A 19,109-nucleotide genomic window follows, 5' to 3' on the forward strand; every position below is an offset into this window, starting at 1 on the left:
ACCGTGAGGGGCTGAATGGTGAGATGAGCTTAAAGGAATGGTTAGAGACCTGGTCATGCAGCCCTGTGGGCCTGAAAGGAGTTTGTTTCTTACCCTCTGAGCAATTCTAAAATCAATGAAGGGCATGAACAACAGATCTGCATTTTGAAAAGGCTATAGGGTTGCAGTGTAGAGTTAGGATGGAGAAAGGCCAGACCAGTTAAGTAGTGCAGTAAGTAATAAGCGTGGCCTGACTGACAGGAGAGCAGTAGACAGATCTGAGAGATAACTGGGAAATAAGCACAACCTGGATCAAAAGAATTGAAAACAAACGCTGCTATGTGAATGTTCATAGCAGCACTATTCACAAAAGCCAAAAGACAGAAACAACTCAAATGTCCATCACCTGATGAACAGATAAACAAAACGTGCTGTATCCATACACGGGAACAGTACTGAACTAACCCCCCCAAATGAGGAACTGGTACCTGCTACCTCATGGACGAACCTCGAAAACATTATACTGAGTGAAAAAAAACAGATACAAAAGGCCACAAATTGTATGATTCCATTCACATGAAATGTCCAGAAGAGGCAAATCCAGAGACACAAAGCAGACAGGCGGTCGCCAGGTGCCAGGGGGAGGGAGGGATGTGGAGGGACCGCGTAACAGGTGCCGGCTCTCCTTTACGGATGATGAAAATGTCTTGGACCTACACAGAGGTGACAGGTGCACAACACTGTGAAGCTACTAAATGCCACTGAATTTTTCACTTTCAAGTGGACTCTTAAAATGATTAATTTTATGGTATGGAATTTTATGTCAATAATTTAAAAAGTGACTTGGGCAATGGACTAGATGTTTAAGATAGAGCAGAGAAACCACTCTTTCATTCAACAAATACCACATCCTATTCTAGGTACAGCTGTAAGTCAGGCTGTCCCTCACGGAGCCCTAGATCAGGTGGGGAGCAGGGAAGCAGGGCCACAGCCCTGGGGAGGCCGCCTCTAGACAGGGTTATTCCAGCCTTCTCTCCACGTGGTTATATAATGCACCTGGGAGAGACATGCAGAGGCCGGTAATTCTTGGAATATAGGCTCTCTGAAGCTTAAAAAAGACAGTTTTAGGGCAAATAAAATAAACCCCTTGCCCAAATTAGACACTAAACTTGTGAGTAATGCTGGAAACTAATTATTCTAAGTGAGAGCAGGTCTGAAAATAGCAAAGCGTTTTGGAGGACTTTGTGGCTATTTTAGAAGAGCGTAGGAGAGCTGCAGGCAGAGTGAAGTCCCACAAGTTAGAGCAGAAACGCTGGGATGGCCACACCATGGCTTGCACCAAACATGCCATTCCATAGATGCTAATGCTTTTACCTCGCTGGAGAAACACGCCAACAATAAAGGTGGAGGACACAGAGTTTCATTTGGTACTTCCTACTGACAGGCTTAACCAAAAACTCGACAGGAAATGTCAACCATACATGTTACAACATTTTACGTGTAAAGGAAAAAGGCATCTGCCCCAAGATGATGAGAACATTGCCTAAGACAAACCATGTTGATTTAGCCAACCGCAGTTCTCCCTTTTCTAGAGTCCTCTTCCCCCTTTGACTTTTTCAGGTAAACAAGCTCAGAGAATGAGTAAGACGGGTATAGATCGAGGAAAGACGGTCTCTAACCCCCAACAAACCATCCCACAGTACAGCTGATTACTAAGAGCATTTTTACCCGTGAGCAACAGAAAGCGTAGGGACAGGGAGAGAGAAAGCCGACACAAAAGGGTGGGAAACGATTATGTAGGTACTTAAATCCGAAGGAAATAACGGAGGAGCAGAACAAAGCCAGCAGTTTACATCAGCTCCCCAACCCTAACCCTCCCACACGAACACCCACATATTTTTTTAAAACCCCAGAGAGATATTTTCTCGATCCGTAAACACTGCAGACTAGTTCACTCTTAGACTCACTCTAGACGGCAAGGCTCCAGCACTGCCCATACGTGTTTCTGTGAAGAATGCAGAGTTATTTAGGAACTGTCACATTAAACAGAATTAGTACTTATGGACCATTCAGGGAAATTGCTCTGGTTGCCATTTTTCTTATAAAACTCCAGCCTCCAGCTATATTCTAAATGGTGTTTATGCAGCCTGTCGTCCTCAGCAGCAATAATCATAAAGACTTCAAAGCTGTGGGTGAAAGTATTACGGATTCATGACTTAATTTTGACTTGCATTATGCCAAATCCTAGTCTCTAAAGCCTGCATATTTCCTATTTTATTTCAGGGCAAACCACATAGATTTGATTGTTCTTTTCTATGTGGGCAGCCAGGGATAGAAAGACCTGCAATTTTTCACTCCCAGACACTTTATGGCAGCAGGAACTGTAGGTGGTAGTTCATGAAAATATCATCCTCATTTTGGAGAATGTCCTGAGACCCCTTGGTTCTCAATTTTTTTGTGCAAATGGGAAGAATGGAAAGCCAAATCCCCGAACTATCTTTCAGTCAACCTCCCTTCCCATCACATTTTTGGCCAGAGGCAAGTAAAAATAGCCAAACCGTCTGATGTTAGTTTCACAGGCTTTTCAGGCTCCTTCCAAATTACTGGGAGTGGGTGGAGTGAAAGCAAACAGGACAGAGAGGAGTGACACAAAGATCAAGTTGCAAGCAGACGGGGCCACATGGACGTCATGACAGTGTCCTGCAGGCAAAAGGATGACTCCATATTCATGGGTTGTAACCCCGGTGTCCTCTTTACTAGAACGCTTGCCATGAGCCAAGTACCACTGCTGGCTCTTTACACATGCTGTGTGATGTGACCCACACTACGGCTCTGTGAGAGAGGCATTCTCCTTGCTCAAGAAATGAGAGATGTAGGGCTGGAGGGGATAAGATCACCCATAGAGCAAATGGCTGAGCCAGGACCCAAATCCATGTCCGTGTTCCCATTATAGCACGCAGCTTCCAGCGGAGGCAACTACAAGGAGGGCAGTAATAGGATCAAACTTGCATTTTAGGAGGGTTACTCTGGTAGCCATACAAAGGAAGGATTGAAACGAAAATTACAGAGACCAAGTAGTAATTTTATATGTTTTAACTTTTCTCTCTGCTTCCACATTTTCTAGACATTTCACTTTTCTAGAAAGTCTTAGTATAAACACCAATTAATTGGCTTGAACTTTGTCCATGAAGAAGATGTATAAGCACACACACACGCTTTATTGTTTTTCATAAATAAAAGGTGATTCAGTGTTGTTACTAAATAAATTAAGCACCAAAAACAACATAGAAAAAGTCCCTCCCACATCCTAACATGAAGGCTAGAAATACTTATTACTTCTTCCCCTCTTGTTCACAAACATAGCCAAGCAAGCTAAGTGCATAACAAGGACGTCTGGGTGATGAGAAACAAAATGAACAATCGATACGTGGCAATTTATTTTCTAAGTAGAGGTTTCAGCCAGATGGAGAGAGGGAGGGAGACAAAGCATGCCTGACAGAGAAGATTAGCAATAACGCAAAACTACGGTCTCATGATTTCATAATCAAGGGGGAAAAGGCTCTAATGCCCCCGTCCCCACTCAACCTTGGAGCTGGTGCAAATGTTGGGAATTCAGGCAAAAACCCAGAACTTGTCATCTTCCCTTCCAGGTTCAGCCCTTTGGCTTGTTAATGCCGGGGATCTTGTTTTAGTCCTGGGTACTTCTCACCCCTCTGGATCCCTAGAGCTGGACACAACAGGAAGATGCTCTGTGACACAACAGTGATTCTACAGAGCCACGAAATCTCTTGACTGGTCACTTGTGTAGGAAGCCACTAACTGCTAACTAGGAGGGCAGGTAATTTTGCAGTAGCTCATATATGGAGAGCTGCTTTGTTTTCCCTGGCTGGCTTCTTCTAACCTAATTAACTCTGCATGTGAAAATAAGCCTGCATTTCGTGGACAAGGGTTAGGGGGGGACAGACAGGGCAAGAGAAGGAATGGGGCGGCAGTACAGAGTGCGGTGGGGAAACCAAGTCTAGGATCTAGAAAGGGGTCCTGGATTATGCTCATAAGGGATGTCAGTATACGGTTCTGAATTTCTGCAAAGATAGATCAAAATCTCTAAAAGTGGGTTGGATGCTTTCCCAGAAGCTGGGAGTCTTGTTAAGGCCCAAACTCACCATTTCAGTGCCTCCCAAAGGTTAACAAAAAATACTTTATCAGCTGTAGGAATTACTCATTCTAAGTAGGTGGTTAGCAATCTGATAGATCTCTCCACTGAATAATTCTGGCAAAGCAAGCCTTAATGACCAACTCAATCAGGATAATTTTACCTAATGAGAACATCCAGCATAAATGTTTTTAGCAACTGAGCCAAATAGTTTCACCTGCCAGCCCTTCCGTTTCATTTAAAATTATAAAGAAGCTTGAATTTTGCTAAATACAAAGTCATGCTCTCAAGAAATGAGTGAATGAATCATTCACAAAAAGTCTCAGAATTCTCTAAAACAGTGAATTGAAAGTTCTCTCTGTACCAACTCATTGTTAGCATTTCCTGGTAAGAGAAGCATTTTAGGGTGGACCAAATAAGACAGGAAATTGCATATAACTCCTGTCATCATGGCTGTGTGAGTGTTTGTATAAGGTGATGGCTACATGGAACAATTTTGGGGGTAATGCAATGAGTTGGGCATATTTTCTTACTGTTCAAAAGCAAAAAAGAGTTAAGAGACTAACAAGGCAGGAGGGAAAAGTGCTTAGGATATACCCAAAGGTAAGCAGAGCCTTTCCAGCGCTGGAAAAAAATCCCAGAGCATGCCGTCTTCCCCTCTTTCAAGCCAAGAAATGGTCTAGAATGGCAGTTTTCAAGCATTTCTGACGATGACTTATAGCAATAAATAAATTTTTATATGTCAATCTGGTATATTCTATCCATGTGTCTGCCTGCCAACTGTGTAGGTACGTCTGTATCCATCTATCCACCCATCCACCTATCCATTCATCCAGCCAGCCACCCACGCATCCATCCTTCAATCCATCCATATACATATACAATGAAACAAATGATGGTTGTAATTTACTCAATTCATTTCATAACCTATAATTTGAGAATTAAACTCAGATATTTCTTAGTACAAAGTCTTTGGTCTTACTAGAATATCAAAATGCTGTCTACTTTTCATTTTTCTCTTTGCCAAAACCAAGTGAAATGTTTTGTTGGACTTTATGTAGATAATGCCTTAGAAGTCTCCTCAAACAAATGAAATTGTGTCACTAAATTTGAACCAGCTTTGGGACACTGAGTAAGAGCCACTTTTCAGAAACCCCCAAAATAAAATACCCCTTCAGTAAATGTGGTGTCTAGGAATATAGTCAGCTTTCAAAATTCACTTGTTTCTAATAAGATTAGCAGCTAAATTTTCATCTGAAACAATGAAGGCCAGAAGGCAGTAGAATGACATATTCAAAGTACTGTCAATGAAGAATCATATCCAGAAAAACAATCTTTCAAAAATGAAGATGAAATACATTCCCAGACAAAAAAAAGGGAGAATTTGTTCCTAGCAGATCTTCCTTATAAGAAATACCAAAGAAAGTTCTTCAGGCTGAAAGCAAGTGACCCCAGACCAACTCAAATCCTCATGAAAAAAATGAAAAGAACCAGTAAAGGTAATTATATAATTATAAAAGACAGTATGAATACATATTTCTTCTCCTTTATTCATATTGTGTGAATATTAATACATGTATACAGTTGTATTGTTGGGTCTATAACATATAGAAATATAATATAGCTGACCACCACAAAGGAGCTGGGTAGGAGTAAAGATGAGCTAAAATAAGAAAATGATGCCAAATGGTAACTGGAATCCACAGGGACATATGAAGAAACTCAGAAATGGTAACTAAGAAGGTAAATGTAGTTAACTCTCTAAAATATACTTGTTCTCCTCCCTTCTCTCATTTTCTTTAAAAGACATAAAAGTATATAAAGTAATGATCATAAGAATATATAGTTGGGTCTGTAGCATAGTTAGATGTAATATGTGTAACAATAGCACAAAAAGGGGGAAGAGGGAATAGAGCTACACAGGAGTAATGTTTCTACATCTCATTGGAATTAAGTTAGTATAAATCTGATAAATTAAGATGTACATGGTAAACTCTGGAGCAACCACTAAGAATATAACTCAAAAAGCATAGCAAAAAATATCATTAAGGAAATTAAAATGCTACTTCAGAAAATATTCACTTAGTGTAAAAGAAAGCAGTGAAAGAGAAAAGGAGGAACAAAACAGACATAAGGCATACAAAACAAAAAGTAAAATGGCAGATGTAAACTCAACTATATCAATAATAACATTAAATGTGAATGGATTAAACAACCCAATGAAAAGGCAGAGACTGTCAAGCTGAGTAAAAAACAATATCCAACTACAGGCTGGGTAGAGGAGATAAATTTAAGATTCAAAGATACATGTAAGTTGAGAGTAAGAAGACTGAAAAAGTTACATCATACAAACAGCAATCATAAGGAAGCTGGAATGGCTATACTAGTATCACAAAAATAGTCTTCAAAACAAAAACTGTTACTAGAGATGACAAGAGATTTTATAATAATAAAAGGGTCAATCAATCAGAAAGACATAACCATTATAAATATATATGCACCTAATAACAGAGCCCCAACATACATAAAACAACAACTGTCAGAATTGAAGGAAGGAACAGACAATTCAACAATAGCTGGAGACTTCAATACCCCACTTTCAATAATGGATAGAACTAAACTGATCAACAGGAACTGAAAGACTTAAACAACCACATAAGCCAAACAGATCTACAGACATTCACAAAACACTCATCCCAACAACAGCAAAACACACATTCTTCTCAAGTCACATGAAACAGTCTCCAGAATAGACCACACAGTAGACCACAAAATAAGCCTAAATACATTTAAAGGACTGAAGTCAAGTAAAGTATCTTCTCTGGTGACAATGTAATGGAATGAAATTAGAAATCAACAACAAAAAAATTGGTGGGAAATTCATAAATAAATGGAAATTAAACAACACACTTGCAAATAAACAATGGGTCAAAGAAGAAATCACAAGGGAAATCTAAAACAAAAACTGTGAGATGAATGAAAATGAAGATGCAACATACCAAAACTTATGGGAGTCATCAAAAGCAATGCTTAGAGAGAAATTTGTAGCTGTAGATTCCTAATAAAGAAGAAAGATCTCAAATCAATAACCTAAGCTTCCAGTTTAAGACACTGGAAAAAGCAAGGAGACCCCAAACAACCCAAAAACCAAGGAGAAGGAAAGAAACAATAAAGATTAGAGCAGAAGTGAATGAAATAGGGAATAAAAAACAATAGAGAAAAATCAATGAAACTGAAAGTTCTTTGAAAAGCTCAGCACAAAAGTGAGAAACCTTTAGATAGACTGACCAAGAAAAAAAGAGAGAGAAGATTCATGACATCCCCCAAACCTGCCTGAGCTCTAGCTGCCCACACAGACTGGGGAATGCTGTCAGGGGAAAAGCCATATAGATGTGGAACTCACCCAGTGCTAGTTCCTTCTTTTGAGGGTTGACATCTCTCCAGTTTTTGGTTTCTCTTAAGTGCCTTCAAATAGTTGTCTGCACTGTACCCAGAGTTTATAATTGTTATTTGAGGAAAGGTTAGTCTGATACAAGCTACTCTGGCATTACTGAGAAGTGGAACCTCCAGATGCCCTCTCAGAGAGGAAAGAGGGTGTCTCAAGGGGAGAGTCAGCACAAGAAAAATATTAACATGAACACATTATGTTTAAATCATAGGTTAGACAAGTTCACAAAACCAGCCCACCATTTATGAGCCACCAGAAGATGCCAGCAAAATTCTCTCTAGTTGATGATAAAATGATTCTTAGCAAAACATGGAGAGAGGTGATTTTTCAAGGCCCCCTTGACTTTCAAACCTGAATAAAATGATGTTTCTGTTTTTGTTATAGGTCTTGCTTTGGCCTCTGCCTGAGTTTGCAATCTATATGGCTATTATAAGATTTCTCTTCTTTTCCTCTACAAGTCCAGAATCAATTAGGAGACTAAGAAGTAATGAAGCTTTTAGAGTATGAAGACAAAGTAATGGAACCATCAAGGGGAGTGTCCCCAAGGACAACCATCACAGGTAGAAGAGAGCAGTTGATTCAGACTCTCCCAGCAGTACAGCTCACCTAGATAAGACAAGCTCTAGGAATGATTTCTTTCCTTTTCCCACTCCTATTTGTATCTAAATGGGTTCAAAATGTTTTAAAATGTTTTTTAACATAAAATCATTATGGATGCAGTATAAAACCAGAAATAGGTACCCAGAAATTATAAGAAAATGGACAATTGCATATACAAATTTTAAGTTCTATATAAAGTTATTTCATAATACTTTTCAATAGAAAGCAAAAAATATTTTCAATAAAAATGCTTTGGGGGCTTCCCTGGTGGCGCAGTGGTTGAGAGTCCGCCTGCCGATGCAGGGGACACGGGTTCGTGCCCCGGTCCGGGAGGATCCCCCATGCCACGGAGCGGCTGGGCCCGTGAGCCGTGGCCGCTGAGCCTGCGCGTCCGGAGCCTGTGCTCCGCAACGGGAGAGGCCACGACAGTGAGAGGCCCGTGTACCGCAAAAAAAAAAAAAAAAAAAAAAGCTTTGGGTTAGAAGTTGGCTAGGGTAAGCTATGATTTATTAGGTTAACTGGGACAGGGCCTAGGCTCCTAAGGGTTAAGGACAGCTGAGAGGAGATGAAGGTTGGTTGTGTAGGGTGGGAATTTACATTCAAGATAACTATGAGTACATGAAAGAAGAGAAATAGGACAGTAGCGAACAGGAAAGTAGGACAGTAGGAACACATTTCAGATTTCAGGAGACCTAAATATGTCTCAAGTTACCAGTGAAGAAAATGATGCTAGAAAGAAAGGGGTGAAGAATGGGATCACAGGTACTCTATGAACCAGATAATCTCCTTAGAATAACCAATATGGGATCAACCATAAATCACAAAAAGGTAACCAAAGGGATGCTATTTCTGTGCCAATGGGATGCAGTCTCATCTAAAATCTGACTGGCCTCTAGCCACATGAAGGACCCTTCCTGCACACCCTGGGCACTATGCCTCCCTGGGAAGGGTGAGCCGTCCCACTCTGAGAAACATTTCCTCACTAGGCTACCATTTTGTAATGAGAGAAGATATTTCAGCATTTCTGGTGTAGAGAAATGAGTCCTACCTACACCAGGGCCCAGAAGTATGACCCTGAAGGCCTCCATGGGGAAGCTTCAAGAATATGTAAATTCAACCGCATGTATAGGTTCATAGGTGCATTTTTGTGAATGGGGTCGTACAGCTCTCACCTGATACTTCAGAGGTCAGCCGCCAAGCACCACTGATCTAGAACAGGAGTTGGCAAACTTTCAGCAAAGGTCCAAATAATAAATATTCAGGGTTTTGTGGGTTATACCTTTTCTGTCACAACTACTTAACGCTGACATTGTAATGTGACAGCAGCCACAAACAGTGAATAAATGAATGGATGCACTGGCATATTAATAAAACTTGATGTTTAAAAACTAGCTATCACCACATTTGACTGGAGGGCCCATCATCATTTGCCCTGATGTAGAAAGACCCTCCTGTGCAGGACTCCCGGGCACTCAGAGGGCACTTCTGTCTTGGTGCACAGCCCCATCCTCCAGATTCCCTGCCATCCACCTTGTTCCTTCCCCCTGGCTCCTCCAGCCACGGCTGGAGGTCTTACGGGATCTTCAAAAGTTGATTCCATGGGCTTCCCTGGTGGCGCAGTGGTTGACAGTCCGCCTGCCGATGCAGGAGACGAGGGTTCGTGCCCCGGTCCGGGAGGATCCCGTGTGCCGCGGGTGAAAAAGTTGATTCCAGGAATATTAAATGAATGATAAAGGAAATTTAAAAGGAAAATGAATTACCTAATTATGTTTTTTTTTCATATTTCCTTGGATGCTACGAGAACATTATGTGCCCCCAACCATGACCTGATTTTGTTTTGGTGTTTTGGGGGGCATTGCTTATCACTATTGTATTTAAATAAGTATTTGTTTACTTGTTAACATTTTCCTCACCAATTATGTGAGCTACATGAGGGTAGGAAAGATAATCATCTTGATCACAGCTGTATGTGTCTCCCAGCCTAGTACAAAGCCTGACGCAAGTATTTAATAAATATTGGTTGAGAGAATGAATACATATATTTTTACATAGTTGTAATTACAGCAGGTACAACTGCTTATCCTCCTTTTTGTAAACATTATATCGAATTTCTACAAGGCTAAATGATTATCATCTTTAATGGTCACATACACCAGACCATGGGCAGACCTACCACAGACTGTTTAAACCCACCCTTCCTACTGAGCAGTGAACTGCCTGCAACGATTCATAATTATAAAGCATGCTGTCAAATGCCTTTTCCACATATTTATGGATCATTCCTTAAATACACTCCTAGGAATCTACCTTGGTCACAGGGTAGGGGCATCTCAAAGGCTAATGAAATACACCACCCCAGAGCTTCAAAAGGACAGCGCCTTGTCACTACCCTCCCTAATGAATGGGGACACTGGTGTTGTCACAACTTCAACATTACATATCATTGTTTAAAAACCTTTGCCGGGCTTCCCTGGTGGCACAGTGGTTGAGAATCTGCCTGATAATGCAGGGGACACGGGTTCGAGCCCTGGTCTGGGAGGATCCCACATGCCACGGAGCAACTAGGCCCGTGAGCCACAACTACTGAGCCTGCGCGTCTGGAGCCTGTGCTCCACAAGAAGGGCCACGCACCGCAATGAAGAGTGGCCCCCGCTTGCCACAACTAGAGAAAGCCCTCGCACAGAAATGAAGACCCAACACAGCAAAAATAAATAAATTAATAAACTACTACCCCCAACATCTTCTTAAAAAAAAAAAAAACCTTCGCCAACGTAATAGTACATTTAAAATGATCCTGCGGGCTTCCCTGGTGGCGCAGTGGTTGAGAGTCCACCTGCCGATGCAGGGGACACGGGTTCGTGCTCCGGTCCGGGAAGATCCCACATGCTGCGGAGCGGCTGGGCCTGTGAGCCATGGCCGCTAAGCCTGCGCGTCTGGAGCCTGTGCTCCGCAACGGGAGAGGCCACAGCAGTGAGAGGCCCGCGTACTGCCAAAAAAAAAAAAAAAAAAGAAAGATCCCTCATTGTTTAATTTGCTGATCTTTGATAGCTAATAAAGCTAAAAGGAATTAAAAAGTCCTATTTTGAGACTCTACTTTTTGCTCACTTCAAATAAAAACTTTTCATAAACAGAGAAAGGTACCAGGAGCCCCTCAATACATTGTATCTTGTGACGGTTTTAAAAGAATAGGAGAAAATGCATCTTCTTCCCTTTTTGAAAATGAACTGTGAAGCCTGACCCATAATTCACCAGGATGCTCCATTTTCTGACAGTTGAGGTACTTGCGGTGTAGCCCAGCCAAGAGCCCTTTCCAGAATGGGGTCAGGGCCCAAGTGTGCAGTTTGCAAAGCAGAGCTGGTGAGCGGCTGGCTGTGGGGGCCCCTGCGGGTCTCAGCCAGACTCCACACAGCGAACCCGAGGAGCCTGAGCTCCACCGGGGCCCCCATTTCTGCTCACTAGCCCTTCAAGGAAGGTAGCAAGCTGCCTGCTGGAAGGGATCTAGCCAGGAACATGACTACAATGAATTTAATCATGATTAGACACAGATCTGGCTCAATCCACTTAAAAAAAAATCTAACAGATACATGAATACTGACCACTCAAGATGGCATTCAAATTAAGCTCTATGTGAAGGACTAGGCCTGGGAGAAAAATAAACCCAGGGAGCTGAAGAATCTCATTCTGATATTTTCAAATCAAAACAGAGTACTGTTTTGTAAAAGGTGTATTTTACGTTAAGATTCTTGAAGCAATTCATTTTGACACAGAGCCTACAAAGGGCGAGTCTGCTGCGTGTTCTCTACCCTCCTGCACGTTTCTCATCACCTTCCCTCCCAGGCCCCTGGACCCTCTGCTGCCCTCACACCTCTGAGAGGTCCTCTGCTCTCAGATGCTCCCGGACAGTGTCCACATCCCAAGCCCTGAACCTCTGACTGCCCTCCTCCTCTAACCCCCAGCCCACGTTCTCTGTCTCCCCTGCTGGGCCAAGAGGAGCTCATGGAGACAAACACCACAAGCCTGTGTCTGTTTCGCCACAAGGATTAGAAGACCTGGGTTTCAGTTCTCCACCACCTGGGCCAGGGACCAACCCTCTGCATCTGCTCCCAGCCCTGAAATATGCAGCGACAGCAGCACCAGCAAAGTCTGCTAAAGCTGACGCCCAGGATAAACGAGACCATGGAAGACAGGCAGCAGCTGTACTGAAGGGAGCCCTGGAACGGAGCTGAGTCCACCAGGGTTGATGGTAGACTACCAACACAACTGTTACGGGCCCTGGACGAGGAGGACACTTCAACACCTCTGGTCTCTGTGTCCTGTCTGCAAAATGACAAATGACAGGGTTGGATCCCCTGAGCTCTGACATTCTGGTTTTCCACATATGCCATTCAAATGTATTTTTTAATATAAATTTAATTAATTAATTTTTTGCTGCATTGGGTCTTTGTTGCTGCACATGGGCTTTCTCTAGTTGTGGCGAGCAGGGGCTACTCTCCGTTGTGGTGCGCGGTCTTCTCATTGCGGTGCCTTCCCTTGTTGCGGAGCACGGGCTCTAGGCACACAGGCTTCAGTAGTTGTGGCACACGGACTCAGTAGTTGTGGCTCTAAGCACGCAGGTTCAGTAGTTGTGGCGCACGGGCTTAGTTGCTCCGCAGCATGTGGGATCTTCCCAGACCAGGGATCAAACCCGTGTCCCCTGCGTTGGTAGGCGATTTCTTAACCACTACGCCACCAGGGAAGCCCCAAATGTATTTTTATAACTTTATCTCCCTTGGTATGTAGTGCGATTTAGGACAGCATAAGCACTCATTTGTTGCACACACTAAATTAACATGAAGTCCAAATCACAGTGAAAAATACTCCAAAAGTGTGTAATAACAGAGCTAGAGCTTATGTATGTGCGTGTGTGTATGTTTAGAACATACCACCACCAGTTACAGATACAAGCACTTGGCATCCTTAGGTTATTCATGCACTTCTATGTGACAATTATTTACCTCCTATTTCCTTCTGAAAATCTCCAGGAAGCTACTAACTTCTAATTCCAATGTTGCCCACCACTAGGGTTCAGCTGGAAGAGTCCCTGACTAGCCACCGTGTGCAAACGTCAAGTTCAGTTTTTCTAGTCTCAGGCTCGCTGGTGAAATGTATATGCTTTATCTCACGTGAAAGCACCAAGAGGTCTTAGAGATCATCTGCTCTACCTGTCGGAAAACTAGACTAAGAGTGGGACTTCAAAGCTGAGATTCTGGGAAAAATATCTAGCAGCAGCAGGCATGAAGACCTGCAGGCATTTTGTCCCAGACAATTTTGCAAATGGGGTGTGGGCGGAGGTAGGGGTAGGACTGGCGATGGCCATGGGTTGGGCGTCCTGAGCCTCTAGGAGGCCCGGCTCACACAGGCAGCTCTTCAGGCAGGCTTGGGTCTCGGGTGGGGTCAGTCGGTGCTCTGCCCTCTGGCCCTTCCAGGGAGAGGGTGACCTCCAGCTGGAGGGAATGGCCAAACTATTGTTTGCAGCTTTGCAGGAAGCTGTTTGAAAGGGTCATTGAAAAATGATCTTACTAAATCAAGCTGTACCAATATTTTTATTTCCTTTCATGCAATGCCGTGTTTAAAGGGATTAGATGGGGTCTGTTTATAAAGCCTGGGAAACAAGCCTATGTGACTTAAGTTCAAAAAAACAAAAGCGTCCTGCTCTTAAAGCACAGAGAACAGAGAGAGTGGGACGGCATGCATCTGTCTCAGAGCAAGCCTTTGCTCTTGGTGTTTAATGGAGATCTGGTCAAAAAAGCACATCAAATCCAAAACACTTTTTCAAGGAAATGTCACATATCCTGACATTTATGCATAGTAAGCCATCTTCTCAAGGTTCTAACAGAGTTTTAGAAAAAGAAGCAATTATTAATTGTATGGTTTATAACATTTTTTTAATAAATGAAAAATCACTGTCACTTGTCTGGGAAATGGCTTTATGTGGTGTTGGTGGAGAAGAGACATTCAGAGACTTGACCTCCCAGGTGTGCCCAGTCTCCACCCCAATCAATGGCACCTGAATTAAAACAAAGAGCATTTGAAGAGGTAAAAACTGGGACTCTACTGATCTATGTATGGGGTTCACTGGGCAGGTGTTCACCATTCTCCTCTCCCTGCAGGTGGAACACAGAAGCCCCCAAACCAGTAAGGATCACTGGAGCAAGGAGCAGAGAAAAATATAGAAAACAGAGCATGAAAAGGAGAATTTCCCCCTCTTCACAGTGTGATCAAGGACCAATTGCGAAACCCAAGACTTTTAGAGACTTTTAGAGGAAGGCACCACAGAAGGAATAGAAAGCAGTTTTATGGGTAACGAAAGGGGCCCAGGCCTCCGAGGAAGGCCCTCTGCCAGGTCCAACAGCCAAACAGAGGCGAGGTTGGGAGGGGACCCTGGCTCTTCTACAACAGACTCTGTGCACTGCAGAAACCCAGAAAGCCTTGGCACTTCCAAAAATGGACAGGCTCTCTACCTAAAGCCAAGGAAAGTACAAGTCAGGCAAATGGCTGGTAATTTTTAACTGAAACGCTAAGATCATAATAACAATGTCTAATATTAGGGAGAAAAAGCACTAGAAGTCTAGGAGACTCCAAAACACTGCGGCTGCTTTTTAGCCTTTTATATTATGTTTTACATAATTTAAATATTTTACTGGTCAGGTTGAACCTGCAAGTAGCTGTGAGGGAAATGACCCCTTCAGAATAGCTTCCCTCTTATAAGAGAAAGACTATCTGTCTAGAAGTGACCAGTCCTACCGTGGTGGGACCTCAGGAGTTTAGTAATTGCAAAACCCGAAAGCACGGTGCCATTTGAAGCCCAGCTGCAAAGACAGTTGAAGAGGTGTGAGGTTTGCAGGATGTGTGTTTAACTGAGGTCATTCTTGCTGGCTCTACCTATTAAGTTAAATGAGACTATCTTCTTAATGAAAGGAAGAAGCAGGCAAACTAAAGATAAAATCTGGGTTCTTACCAAATATCATACGGTATCACTTATATGTGGAATCTAAAAAATGGTACAAATTAACTTATTTATAAAACAGAAACAGACTCACAGACATATGGTTACCAAAGCGGAAGAGGGGGATGGATAAATTAGGAGTTTGGGATTAACAGATACACACTACTATATATAAAATAGATAATCAACAAGGACCTATTGTATAGCACAGGGAACTATATTCAATATCTTGTATAACCTATAATGGAAAAGTCTGAAAAAGAAGAGGTATATATATATGAATAACTGAATCATTTTGCTGTACACCTGAAACTAACACAACACTGTAAGTCAACTATACTTCAATTAAAAAAAAAAAAGAATGGAAAACACACAAAAAACCAAGAAAACAAAAGAAACTGGGTTCTTACAAATAGACTTATGGTGTTTACTTCACTTTTGGTGTGAAAAAAAGGAGCTTGATTGCCACAAAAGCAAAAAAGCTGACACCTCAGAGGTTCTCTGTGAAGATGGTCTAGTCAACAGCAGAGATGGTGATAGTAAATGTTACTCCTCAGGGAGAACTTCTTGGACTTTGGTGCCCAAGAATCACCTGGGGTCTTGTGAGAATGCAAACTGAATCAGGAGGTCTGGGTAGGGGCTGAGATTCTGCGTTTCTAACAAGCTTACGATGCTACTGGTCTGCAGACCACACTTGGAGTAGCAAAGCTCTACGGTCCACAAAGATCTTTCCTTGTGGTTCTTTAACTAGTCAGGTGGATGAGAATTGAGGAGTAAAACAATTACCTGTAGTGAACACTGAGAAGAGAATTGGTTTTGGAGAAGTAACTTTTTAAAAGTTTCAAAAACATACAAAGAATCTTCATATATAATAACGTGGACTTAGTCTGTTTTCATGGCTGGATTAAAGAATTACAATGAGTAATTAAGAATTAATATGAGTGGAGTGCTTTGGCATTTAGAACGCCCATCCACTGCACCGACTCATGTCACCTCTCTGAGGTCAGGCAGGCAGCCCCACCCTTGTCCTACCTGTGTTACCAATGAGGCTGCAGGGACGTTAAATTCAGAGCCAGAGCTCAGACACCTCCCCCTCCCCCCACCACCACCACTTGGTGCTTAAAGACTTTATCTGCTTTAGTGCCAACCAGCAGATGGATCACTAATCCAAACATTTTAAATTCTACAAATAAGATAACATTGTTTGGGTGCTTATCTCTCTAACCATTTTCTTCTACGTCAACCTTATACATTCGAACTAACGCCCACAGCCACATACTGGGGAAGAGTCCTGAGCCACCCAGGGGAGCAGCTTGGTATGAGTTGGGAGGCCCGTGGGGTGGCACTTGGGCCTCCTCGGCACCTGCCCAGCCTGCTTTTTGGAGCCCACCACACAGAACTTGAACCCATAACTGGCAAAAGATCCCCAGCTGAGTACTTGACTTGAACGTAGAAAACCGAGACACACTGGATAGCTCCTTCCAGGGCTTAGGTGGGAGGGAGTTTCCCAATGCTCAGAAGTAGTCCCCACAGGGGCTCAAACTCATGAACTAGCCTATTAAACAGAAAAAGCATTGGTTTTGGAAATGAAACTCTGGGGCTCAAATCCTTACTCTGCCACTTAGGTAATTTTCCTCTGGCAAGTTCCCTAACCTTGCTGCCTCAATTCTACCATCCAGAAGCCCAGATAAGAACACACACAAGCAGAGATGGAGGAAAGCACAGCATCTGGCATGTGGGCGGCGTCCTGTGTGCGGTATTTCCAGGCACAGAAAGCCTGCTCCAGAGCTTGGCCCACAGCAGGGCGAACCTCTGCTTTCACTCAACTCTGAAAGAGTCAAGCAAGGAAGAGTTTGCAAGTGTTAGTAGCCTATGAGCAATGTGGGGCGTTTTGATGAAAATTTTGCAAGGTTCACTGACTGTTAAGAACACAAAATAACAGACCAACTCTGCTATAAGTGCTGTCTCTGGTGACAGGGAGTTGAGTTTTTCCTGTGTGTGGCACTCTGCTCTAAGTTTGTAAATCTGGGGTAAGAGGCACAAAATATTTACCTTTTCCAGGGCCTCTCTGTCAAGTAGTTCTTGCACAGCTAGCAGCTTGATGCTGTAAGAAAAAATTAAAACCACACTTAAAAACAAAACATTTTATATCACCAAGCATCAGACAAGTCACAGGAACAAAAGTCTGAAATTTTAGCCTGCATTTCTGAATCACCTCCCACCTCAAGGTAACCTTTGGCTTGAACTGAAATGACCATTTCAGAACTATTAAAAATGTGTCTAAGTTGTAAAAGTGATTTTACCATGTGATCCAGCAATTCCACTTCCGGGCATATACCCAGAAGAGTTGAAAACAGGGACTCAAACAGTTATTTGCACACCCATGTTCATGGCAGCATTGTTCACAAGAGCCAAAAGGTGAAAACGATTTAAATATCCATCAATGGATGAATGGATAAACAAAATATGGTCCACATTTTATATATGATGAAATATTATTCAGCCTTAAAAACAAGGAACTTCTGGGGCTTCCCTGGTGGCGCAGTGGTTGAGAGTCCGCCTGCCGATGCAGGGGACACAGGTTCATGCCCCGGTCCGGGAGGATCCCACATGCCGCGGAGCGGCTGGGCCCGTGAGCCATGGCCGCTGGGCCTGCGCGTCCGGAGCCTGTGCTCCGCAACGGGAGAGGCCACAACAGTGAGAGGCCCACCTACCGCAAAAAACAAAAACAAAAACAAAAACAAAAAAAAAAAAAGAAGGAACTTCTGGCACATGCTATGACACAGAGGAACCTTGAAGGCATTATGCTAAATGAAATAAGCCAGACACAGAAGAACAAATATTATATGACTCCACTTATATGAAGTCCCTAGACTAGTCAAACCCAAAGAGACAGACAGTAGAATCGTTGTCTCTATCTATTGTCAGGGGCTGTGGGAGGGAGGAACGGGCAGTTATTATTTAACGGGTATGGAGTTTCTGTTTGGGAAAAAATTCTGTAGATGGTGGTGATGGTGGCACAACAATGTGAATGTACTTAATGTCACTGAATTGTATACTTACTAATGGTTGAAACAGTAAATTTTATGTTACGTACATTTCACCACAAAAATTTCTAAAAGTAATTGATAGCTGCTTATGTAAGCAACCTGAATAAATTCAGAGGGATATAAAGAAGAAAATAGTTGCCCATGTTCAGCATTAATCTTCCCTTGATGTCCCTTTGATGAGAACAAACAAATAGCTTAAATCACTCCTTATGAAGAGGGCCTGATCAGCTGCTCATCTGTTACCGTACATGGATTGAGCCCTACTGTGTGCAGGTGGTCGAGGGCACCTGATGACTGTGACCTGCTCCCTGCCCACGAGGAGCTCACAGCCTCTTGGAGGCCACAGTCAGAGCAGAAGAGGACCAGTAGGGTGCCGAGTGGACTTTCTGGGGCACAGAGGGGAGCCCAGTCAAGCCAAGGTCAGAGGTGGCTTCCTGCAGGAGGGACCAGGTTAGCCTTGCCAGGGGAGGGGACTGGGGAGAAAGGTGACCCGCAGGGAGACAGCGGGGGCAAAGGCACCAAGGGGAGAGAAAGGGCTCGAGTGTACACAACTCATCAGTTTCCAGTTTAGGGACCAGAGTCCAGACTGCAGCCAGCAGTTGAAGTGAGGGAATTCAGACGTGGGAGCAGGTTTTACAGGGGAGGTATTTTCCCTTTTGTGACAAATTGCTTTTGAAGTGTTTGCGGACGCAGTGAGCAGGCGGCCAAGGCTGGACAGGCCAGCACGCAGGAGGAAGCAGGAGCTCAACGAGACTGTTTAGGGGTGGGTCAGCTGTCGATGGTGTCATCGTGCTCCTTCCCCACCCAGTTAATCTGCTTGTGGTCGCTGGTCACTGTGTCCCCACCAACTTGCACAGGTTCTCTGGAGCAGAAATGGGCCCCATCTGTACCACA

At 43.2% G+C, this 19,109-nt stretch overlaps 1 protein-coding gene across 3 annotated transcripts in view; it reads right to left on the reverse strand.

The window, feature by feature from the left end:
- The window catches only part of EEPD1 (endonuclease/exonuclease/phosphatase family domain containing 1), a 119,981-nt gene that overhangs the window by 27,459 nt on the left and 73,413 nt on the right, over window positions 1-19,109 (reverse strand). For all 3 annotated transcript variants that reach the window (XR_004483354.2, XR_004483353.2, XM_004269905.4), the window contains exon 3: window positions 17,218-17,269. Coding sequence is in view for 1 of the 3 variants with exons in the window: in XM_004269905.4 (XP_004269953.1) it covers window positions 17,218-17,269 (52 nt within the window). In the remaining 2 variants the exon portion in view is untranslated. The remainder of the gene's footprint in view (window positions 1-17,217; window positions 17,270-19,109) is intronic.

Source organism: Orcinus orca, chromosome 9 (genome assembly GCF_937001465.1).
Source record: "Orcinus orca chromosome 9, mOrcOrc1.1, whole genome shotgun sequence".
In the NCBI taxonomy this organism is placed as follows: domain Eukaryota; kingdom Metazoa; phylum Chordata; class Mammalia; order Artiodactyla; family Delphinidae; genus Orcinus; species Orcinus orca.